This window comes from Ursus arctos, unplaced genomic scaffold, assembly GCF_023065955.2.
Source record: "Ursus arctos isolate Adak ecotype North America unplaced genomic scaffold, UrsArc2.0 scaffold_25, whole genome shotgun sequence".
Lineage (NCBI taxonomy): Eukaryota > Metazoa > Chordata > Mammalia > Carnivora > Ursidae > Ursus > Ursus arctos.
The window spans coordinates 2029357-2039693 of record NW_026622930.1 but is presented as its reverse complement, the minus strand read 5'-3'; the positions used below and the strand labels follow the sequence as shown (position 1 = coordinate 2039693).

The following is a 10337-nucleotide window of genomic DNA, read 5'->3' as shown; positions in this document are numbered from 1 at the left end:
CTTGAATGTGATCAGGACCTGCTGGAGGGCTCCTTAAAGCCTAGGCCATGGGCCCCACCAGAGTGTCGTAGGCAGCAAGTCTGGGGTAGCCCCAAGCATTTGCATTTCTGGCCAGTTCCCAGATGCTGCTGAGGCCCCCGGACCCCACTTTGGGAACCACTGCTCCGGCTGAAGACATCTCATGACTTAATTGGCAAACATGCACCTGCAACTCCTTGCAGATGGGAACTGCGGCCTTATCAGGCCAAGAGAACGCCCTCTCACCCCAGAGACCGGCCTAACAGTGCTCAGGCTCCGGGGATGGGATCCGTGGAGACAGGGCAGGGCCCGTGGCTCAGGGAGAGCCGTTGGTGGGAAGGGTTTTGGGGGGATGGGGGATCCAGGGACGGGGGCTCCCCCTCCTTGGTCGATGACTTTGCACGGGTTCCGTGGCCGGTGGTGGCTCGGCACACAGGGTGGATCTGGGAGACACTCGGGCTCCCGCGGTGGGTGCACGCGAGGCCCCTGGTGCAGGTTTCACTGGAAAACCACTCGGTTTCCAGGCCAGACAAGAGATGCAGACACAAGGCTCCTCTCTGCCCCTTTTCAAAAGAGGGAAAGGCTGCACTTGGACTGTGGTGTCTGCTCTGAGTCCTGCCATTGTCCGCAGCAGCGAGAACCCGAGCCTGTGGGACAGGCAGCGCCTCTATGCACCTCACTGTCCCCACACTGGTCCCTTTGTGGTTCGGGGAAGGCAGCGGGCCTCCCGCCAGCCTCCTGGATGCTGCAGGTCCGTCTTGATGCTCCTGGGTCTCAGGTTTGGGATATCGAGTCAGCTGAGGAGGGTGATGCCAGGGCAGGGGAGAGCACGTGATGGGGTGGCTGCCCTGCCCCCAGCCCTGCACGCTGGTCCTCAATGCCGCCCCTGCGTTCCCCGCTTGCTCGTTTGAGAGGGGTCTGGAGTCTTAGGCTGGATTGTCAGGAGCTGCCAGGAGTCTTACTGGGAAGGGGCCCCGGGAGAGACTGGGAGGGGGAGGGGGCAGGCTCCCAAATGCTGTGGAGGCAGAAGGAGTCACTCCAAGGAAGCATTTCATCTGAGTCCCCTGGGGGGGCGGCAGTCAGTTGTCCCCGGTTGTGCTGGGGACACGAGCTCCTGTCTCCTCCTGGGCTAGTCCTCCGAAGCAGGCTTGGGCTCTGGGTGAGCAGTGACAGCGTCCACCCCGTCTGGGTCCCCCCAGACCCTTCAGGCCCGGAGGGAAACTGTCCTTGAAATTCTTCTGTCATCTACTGAGGAGGACGTGGACGGATTGAGAGAGTTTAGTGGTCCGGGCAGGGCGCGTGCAAAGCGCATAGCGGACGGGGAGGCACAGATCTTGGGGTCTCCTGCACTGACTCTGGGCTCCGGAGAGAGGGCGCGCTGGGGAGCAGACTTCATCAAGGGAAGGGCCCTCAGGAAGAGCAGGAGAATCTGGGGTTTTGCGCGTCAGGGAGAGGAGATTTAGGAATGACACGTGGTGATGTGTAAACCGGCACCCCCGAAGTGTGGGTCCAGGAACGATAGGACTCCAGGTCACATACATTTGGGTCACTCTGGGTTCAACTTGTTTGTCCCTTTTGCAGGACTCGAGCCTTTTTTGCGGTCTTGGCCGTGCTCACTGTCCAACGGAGGGCGCAATTCCCAGAGCCCCTTCCCGCGGCGTGTGGATAACGTCCCCCAAGCTCGCCCTGGGACGTCCTGATGTAGAGCCCCACTCCCCGTTTCCTCGGAATTCTTCCAGAGTAACTGTTCATACAGTCACCAGAGATATCCCTTATTCTGCTTTACCCAGAACTAGGAAACTCTCTCTTTTTAAAAAAGATTTACTCATTTATTTGAGAGAGGGAGAGAGAGAGAGAGAATCTTAGACTCCATGCCCAGCAGGGGAGCCGGAGGTGAAGCTCAATCTCACGACCCTGAGACCATGACCTGAGCTGAAAGCAAGAGTCGGACGTTAACCGACTGAGCCCCCCAGGCTCCGCCAGGAAACTCCTTTTAACGGGTATCCCCATTCAATTAAAATTTACTAAAACATCAGAGCGCCTGCTACAGACGCCTGGTCCTGTGCTGGGAACCAGGCGTGGAGATGGAGCCGCGTCCTTCCATAGATCTGCCGTTTTTGGTCCGTCCTCCTCCACTTGCTTCATGCTCAGTTTTTCTGTGTTGTGTTTGGCAGCGGTGGGCATCTGTGTGCCGGAGGCCCGGCCGGCGGGCAGCCAGCTCTGGCTTAGAGCTCCTTCAGCCAGACCTCGCCAAGAGGCATTCCTGGTATATCTAGGGAAATTCGAACATGGGCTGGATGCTTAGTGATATGAAAGAACTCATGTTACCAGGTTACTTTGTTAATGACCCTATTGGTCTGATTGGGAACCCGGCTGTCCCAGCTAATGAGCTTGTTCCGTACCCAGCTAGCTATCCCCTAACGCAGGCTAATTGTCTTGTCAAGACCCACCGCGTCATCTGCGAAACACGGGGATGGTGTGAGCTCACAGGGCGTTGTGCTTTGTAAGTGCAGAGCAACTGACCGGGCCTGGCCCGCAGGATTTAGCAGCCTGGGGCGCTAGGGATGTGGGCGGCGGAGGCCACCTCCTCCGAGGTGCTGCACTGGGGCTCACAGACCCTCGCGATGCACAGTGACAAGCGAGAAGAAACACAGGCCTCCTTCCAGAGGCTCCCCCGAGACTGAGTTGAAGCACGGTGTTTCAGATTACACCTTCCGATACCCAGACCCGCCTTCTCTTCCCTCTGCCTAGACGGCTCCACCCTGAAAGGCAGTGCACTGAGCCGGGACGGGATGAATGTGTGGGCTTTAGGACAAAAGGGCCTCCTTGTTGTCTCTTCTGGAAACTGGCTGCTCCCTCCCTGGGTGAGGTGAAGGGGTCCTGGCCGTGTTGGCACCACACCTCCTATTGGGGCCCTGCCCTCCGAGCGTTCCCTGGTGCCCAGCGCAGGGCCAGGCGCAGGCGGCGGCTGGGGGCTGCGTGCCAGCGGGCTGGTGGCAGGCTCTGGCTCCACCTACCGGCCGCCTCGGGACACTTGCCGGTTCCCGAAGCCGGAGGAAGGTGGGTGTGCTTCTGCCCTGTCCGAAGTGGGCTCCGCGCTGGCAACGGAAGCCTGCTTCTTCACGCACAAAATGCACGGCCTCCACTGGGGGTTTTAGGGACAGGAAACCACTTGGCCTCGCAGGAAGATCGTTTGGCTTCACTTGTAAAGCATGGCTGACTCTTGGCAAGTTTTGGGGGTGGGGTGTTTATTTTTGACACCCTCTGGCCTGCCTTGTCTGTCACTCAACGCAACCCGCCCCCTGCCCCCGGCAGCCCACGCGGACCGTCTGCCTTTCAGAGGATCTGCTCCGTCTCATCACAAAAGAAATGGAGTCCCTTCATGAAAGAAATCCCATGGTGCCTCACCGCACGCTGCACACGCAGTGGTGTGCCCTCTCCTCCCTCCCTGGCCAAGTGCAGCATCCTGGCACCCCAGCCCCAGCCCTGACTAGGTGACTTTGGCTCATCACCGCCTCTCTCTCAGCCTGTTTCCTTCTCTGTAAAACGGGACTGGAGCTCCACCTGGTTCAGCTCTTCGAGCTGCGTGAGCTAAGAAGCGCGGGGCTGGCAACGGGAGGCACCACGGGAGTGGGGGTGAACGCTGACGGGGTGGACCTCAGGGCCCTGGTGGGTGATGTTCTTTGGATCAGGGCTTTTCACAATGTGGTCCCCAGCCATCAGCACGTCCTGGCAAATTATGATAAATACAAGTTCTCAGGTTCCGTCCCAGACCAAAGGAATCAGAAACACTGGGGCCCACTAGTCCTTATTAGCAGTCTCCCCCGCATCCCCTGCCCTGCCCGGCTCCGGCGTTGATGCCACTGGGGCCGTGTCACGTGTCCACGCCAACTCTGCATTGAGCCAACAGCGGTGAGCTGGGTAGTGAGGCTGAAGGCAGGCTTTATCACCATTTATACAAAACAAGACACCCAGACCCCGCAGGAGATGGCAGGCATGTTCACGCACGGACGATGGCCAGACCTGACATCACACGCTGGAGACACGGATGAAAAACAGGATGGTCTCTGCCCTTAGAAGGACAGAAAGACAGCTAAAGTCCAGGACCGGGGCGCCCATTTCTATTCGACAGCCAGATCCCTGCTAACCTGCAAAGCACCAGATCTCAAATCAGACTTACTTCAACCCCTTTTGCTTTCAATCTTCCTTACAAGTGCAATTCTAGCAGCACCTGGGTGCCTTAGTGGATTAAGTGACTAACTCTTCATTAATTTAAAAAGATTTGTTTGTTGGAGAAAGGGGGAGAGATCAAAAGCAGGGGGAATAGCAGACATTGGGAGAAGCAGGCTCCCCACTGAGCAGGGAGCCTGGCACCCCTTAAGTGACTAACCCTTGATTTCAGCTCAGTTCACGACCTCAGGGTCGTGGGATTGAGTCCCCACTCAGTGGGAAGTCTGTTTGGGATTCTCTCCCTCCACCCCGTTCCCACTCTCTAGAAAATAAAAATAAATCTTAAAAAAAAAAGAAGTGCAATCCTAGGGGTTTGGTGATTGCCTGAGATGGAGGCAAGTATCATGTGGTATTTATTTTAGCCGAACTAGGAGAAATATCACTTAAGTTTTTTATATTATGTGCTTTGCCTTATCAGTGACTTCCTGATAGAATCTTCTAGAGCTTATAAATTTCAGCCACCACATGATCTCATCCCTTATTTCTGCAGTGTTTTACAGTTTAATGCTTTTCCATACCTTCCCTACCGATCTTCACAGCAACTCTAGGTGAGAACTGACCTGCCATCCCTGCTGTCCACACGAGGAAACACAAGGCTTAGCGAGGTCACAAGAGTAAGTGGCAGAATCATCTGTGTAGCGGATACTTATCAGACATCAGAAATGAGGGCCACACGGAACCCACAAGTTCTACGGGAATTGGGATGGGATGGCTCGCTGGAATTCTGACTGTCTGCTGTGTGACAAACATCTACTCGGGGCACGACTGGCGCACGGGGGAGCTGACAGAGGGACACAGGCACAGGCAGTGGTGCACCTCAGTTACATTTATTCACGCCACAGAGGACACAACACGTCTACAAGTGCATGGCGGTGCTCCGCGTTCCCATCTAACAGCGCGCTGAGATTTACAGCCAGACTGACGCTCCATCCGACGTGCGCTCCACGTGCAGCTGGTCAGTGATGGCCATGAGCAGGCGCAGGACTCGAAGCTGTAGCAAGAGACGCATAATACAGATATCATTGAGGAAGAAAGGAAAACATGGAAGATAGATTATTATGCACGTATTAATGAATCGGAAACTGTAAATGACAATTTTCAACACTACGAGGACGCATGGATGGTCATTTAAACACGGAGCGCCTGGCAGGTGTAAAGGTTTTACGTAATCCCCTCTCCCACCCGGGAGCTTGCCCGCCAGCACAAGGACGGGGCAGGGAGCGTCTTCTCTCCAGGGGCCACCAGCCACTTTGGGAGGACTCAAATGACTACAGTTTCACTGTCACTTGGGAAAAAGGGTGAAGACACATCCAGCACCAGGACGTATATTTATGTGGTGCTTTCTTTCCAGACACATTTCGCAGGGCAGTTCCCTGCACAGCGAGCCCGGGCTCTCTCCTCGTGGCAGCGGCAACCCCTGATTTTTCTGGCAGCCCAGGAAGTTACACTTGGCCCAGGGGGGTGAGCACTGGTTTTTAACATTCAGACTGTAAGACCTTCAGAATTCTCTTTTCCAGTAGGGACAGCTCACTTCATGTTCTCAAGTATCCCCACTGCACCTTACACATTTGTAAGCAGTGATACACCTCGTCCTGAAAAGGTGTGATGGTGTTTTTCGTTCCCCATCCATTCGAAGAAGCAAAAATCTTACCTTTCAAAGCTTTACTTCTTTTATCTGAAATAAAAAGAAAGAAACATCAGTTGTATCAACACTTTACAAAAACTTTTTTGGTCAATCCATGGCTGAAATCGACATTTGGCTGAAAAGTTCATAGCTTAAATAAAACGGTTACTGGAAGTTTCAGAAAATAGGAGTTTCGACAGTGTCTCCCAGCCAAGAAGTGGTACCACTTCCACCAAAGACATTCTGTGAACAGCTGAACAGTCCTTCAGAATCTGCAGGACTTTCTACTTCCTACCACTCCCTAGACTCGTCTTGCAGTTCAAAGTTTTCTCCCTTCTCTCCTCTTCTAAACCAATTGCTTATTAATACGTGACTGAGCCTCATCTCTGTACCAGAGTCATCTCTGTTCCAATGGTCACCCTGCCCTCACTCCTATCATGAAAACAGTTCAAATGTTCACAGCAGTGGGAAACATATAACACACCACACGCCAGGACACTCCACCCTTCACAATTTCTGCCCCCATCTCTTCCAACGAAGGACATCTCCCATGCATTCAAAACACCACTGTTACACCTAGGAAACTCAGAATCCCGTTATCAAGGCCTTGTTCAAAATTTCCCAGTTACCCTCAAATGTCTCCTACAGCTGACATGTACTCCCCACATTTTATTTTTATTTTTTTATAAAGATATTTTTATTTATTCACTTGAGAGAGAGAGAGAGAGACAGACAGAACACAAGCAGGGAAGAGGCAGAGGGAGAGGGAGAGGCAGACTCCCTGTTGAGCTGGGAGCCCAACGTGGGGCTTGACCCCAGGACCCCGGGATCATGACCTGAACCGAAGATAGATGCTTAACCATCTGAGTCACCCAGGCGCCCCACTCCCCACATTTTAACAAAGGGTTCTGATGCTCAGTTCTCGGTAAGAACCACCGTTCCTTTACAATATGAATGATGATTCCTTTTAAAAATGACATTCATCCTGATTGCTAATGCATCTACATAAAGAAACTTACCAGCACTCCTGATTTTATAAATGATGACGCTCATCAACCCCATTCCTAACCAAATCTCCTGGTAAACTTGGGTATAGTAGGGCTTCATGGGGATCCAAACATTTTTGATAAGGCTTTGAAGCATCTGAAAAAGTACACAGTGATAAACATTGCCATGACTATCGTTTTTTGTTTGTTTTTGTGTTTTAAGATTTATTGTAGAGAGCGAGCACGAGTGGTGGGGGAGGGGCAGAGGGAGAAGTGGACTCCTCGCTGAGCAGGGAGCCTGATGTGGGTCTCTATCCCAGAACCCTGGGACGATGACCTGAGCCGAAGGCAGATGCTTAACCAACTGAGCCACCCAGATGCCCCACCGTGACAATTGTTTTAAACCTAACTGGTAAGACGTTCTCATATTTTCTTAAATTTGACGGTTTCCTACAACTGTTCCACACGGGCCAGTCTCCCACAGTCATTCCTACCCGACATGGGGCCCCTGCTCAGCAGCTCTGCTGCCAACCTCGGCCCTCTGGTGTTCTGCCACCCCTCACCCCTCGAGCCCCAGAGCACCCAGGCCGTGCCATCCCGCACCATCCCGAACGTTCCTCTCCCTGACAGCTTTTCTCCACTGACGCTACGCCCAAAATTACACACTTTTTTAAACTTTTAGATCAAAAAACTAGTATGTTTGCATCACCATGTGAAGCTGGCATTCACAGCTGAAAAAGAACACAGGTCCTCGTGAGAGCCACACTCAGCCTCGAAATCTGTTGCTAAATGCAGACGGCGCAGGATGACGACGTCATTTCCTAAGAACTGCAATTACGACATCATTTACTTAATGAATAAAAACACTTACTGAATTACTGGATTTGATGGAGAGAAAAAATCAAGTGCTGAACTGACAAAGTTCATTTTTGTGGGCAGGTCTCAAAGTAAGGTTTTGATTACAATTTACTAGACTCTAAAATTTGATGCCCTCGATTTCATTTTAACTTTGTAACATCTCAAGTGGTCTATTAAACTACAGTCATTCAAATCATTGTCAGGAATAACCAGATCCAAGTACTTTGCACTTTCCTTGAGACACTACTTTGGCTTCAGCTAGTAATGCCGCTCGCCCCACCCTGACCAGCGCCTCATCCACCGCTCCTCTGCGTCACTGTCTGGGCTACACGGAATTTTGCTTCTCTTCATTTTTCTCTGGCGTGATCGTTACTCAGCAGACGTGAACTGAGCGCGTACTAGGTGGCAGGCATTGTTTAAGGGATAAGACACCGGCCCCTTACGAGCCAGTGTCCTTGGCAGAGGCAGCGTATGTGCCAAGACCCCAGGTCAGGACAGACTTGCAGAGTCCGGAAGGAAAGGGAAGCCACAGCGGCTGCCCAGATTGAAATCCTAGCTCTGCTGCTCTCTCGCTAACTTCAAGTGCCTCAATTTCTTCCTCTGGAAAACGGATAAAAACACCACCCACCCAGAAAGGGCGCTTATGAAGAGCAGTTCCTCTGCATCAAGTAGTTAGTGTCTGGTGTCCTCTGCTGAGAGCTGTTATGTGAAATACCACGGCTGGACTATGGGATGAAGGAGGAACGGGGTCATTTAGGACCACAGTGAAGAATTAAGCTTTTACTCTAAGAATGTCATGCAAACCCAACAGCATTCACAAAGTGCTTACATACTTATCTCCTGCACTACTGCCTAACCCCTACAATGTGGCTACTTGTGAGAGAGTTCCTGGAGATCACACAGCTGGATCTATGAATCACTCTGCCCTCCAATCCTCATTACTAGGAAGATCTGCTCCAAAGACTGGCTGCCAGCTCTTCTGAGAAGAGGACTTATGCAGGCTGAGGCACCATTCTAAACGCTAGCCAGCCCCATCCCCCGCCCCAAATGTGACCTTGAAGGACGTGGTGGTTGTGTCCTCCTGGAACCCCTTGCAGAGACGTCTGCCCTCACACTTCCTGTCCTCAGACTGGGATGCTCTGCCACAACATGAGGATCCCAGAAACCATCAACCCCACCCTTAGAAGGTGCCTGAGAAGACACAAACAGGACCTGCAGGAGGCCTCTAAAACCCCCAGGTGGGAAGAAGAGTTCGGAGGGACCAAGGGCATTCCCCTTCTCCCTGCGCCCAGCAGTGACTGGGCAGGAAGGTGTTCCAGCTCCTGGTGGGGCCAGAATCCTGGGTTCCAATCCCAAGCTTGGCCAAGTCCTTGGAGTTGTCCTTTCAGAAGGTTGCCCTTCCGTGACACAGAGGTATGTCCACCTGCCCCACAGGGCTCTCGCTGGCATGCAAGGAGGAAACGTGAATGGCCCCAGCTGGTCAACGGTCACAGCAACAGCAGGAAGAAGTGCTACAAATACCCAGCTGAGGGTAGTGGTACCAGCCTCCTGGATTCTAAGAGGGAGAACGTAAGAAGATGCCCTCACGTAGGCCAGATGAAGATCTGGATGGAAAACAGCGAAGCACACTGAGAGTGCAAAGGAGGGAAGAAGGGGCTGCAGAAACACCAGCTACCCCATTTTCTGCTCAGGACCCAGGGCCCCCAGCATTGTCTCCTCACCTAGAATTATCTCCGACTGCTGCCTCCTGAGCTACAAACACTTACCTACCCCCGCCCGACTTTCCTTTTCGCCAAAGCTGTGCTATTTTACTGGAGAAGTGACCTGTTCCCACTATTTAATAAAGTGAGGCCCCCTCCCTTTTCCATCTGCGTCCACTGTCCGTCCGCATTACCATTACGTGGGGGGTTCAAAGCACTCATTCCTCCAAAGGCCCAGCCTTTGGTCAAATGGTTGTCCACTGTGTCTGCGAAGTTTTGGGCACATTAACGGCAAACTATTAGCTGGCCTTACACGGGAGACAGGGTACGTCTGACCCGCTAAGGCCCAGACTGAGATTCCAGGGCTAAGTGCCACACAGTCGCAACCGTTGCCTCTGATCCCGTCGTGGGCCCCGTGTCCCCTCCCCAAGGCGTTCTGCTGTGCACGGGGTAACCCGCAGGGCAGTGCGTTGCAAGGAAACCCGAGGTACAAAGGAGAGAAGATACTAAAGGCGGGGCAGGCGCTCCTGACCGGGGTCGGGGCTCCATCACTAAGCGCGGCGCGCCCTCGGGCAGGTGGCCAGCCCCGGTACGGCCGGAACGTGCTCCCCATCACAGGACTGCGGCGCTCCTGCCCAAAGGACAGGGCAGGACGTCCGGCGACCCGCCAGTCCGCGGAGCGTGTTTTTTCACCGGCTGGAGGCCGCGGCAGGACCCCAAGGTCAGCGGGGGCCAGGCGGCACTCTCGCCCGCCGCCCTGCGCCCCGCCGCCCGGCTCAGAGCAGCCGGCCGCATCCCCTGCACTCACCTCCGCGCAAGACCCCCGGCTCAGGCCGCCGCGACACCCACCATTAACGACTTAGAAAGGTCACCGAATACGCAGGCGCCGCGCGGGGCCCGCCGGGAAGGCGGAAGGAGCGG

General features: G+C 53.8%; 1 protein-coding gene across 1 annotated transcript; it reads right to left on the bottom strand.

Annotated features, from left to right (window-relative positions):
* Positions 1–5056: 5056 nt before the first annotated feature.
* On the bottom strand, positions 5057–10337 carry ATP5MJ (ATP synthase membrane subunit j). The gene is made up of 4 exons (XM_026515191.3): positions 10225–10337; positions 6892–7015; positions 5900–5923; positions 5057–5239 (listed from the first exon to the last, which is right to left on the bottom strand). Exons 2-4 carry the CDS (start codon positions 7013–7015, stop codon positions 5205–5207), a joined length of 183 nt encoding a protein of 60 aa, XP_026370976.1. The 5' UTR covers positions 10225–10337; the 3' UTR covers positions 5057–5204.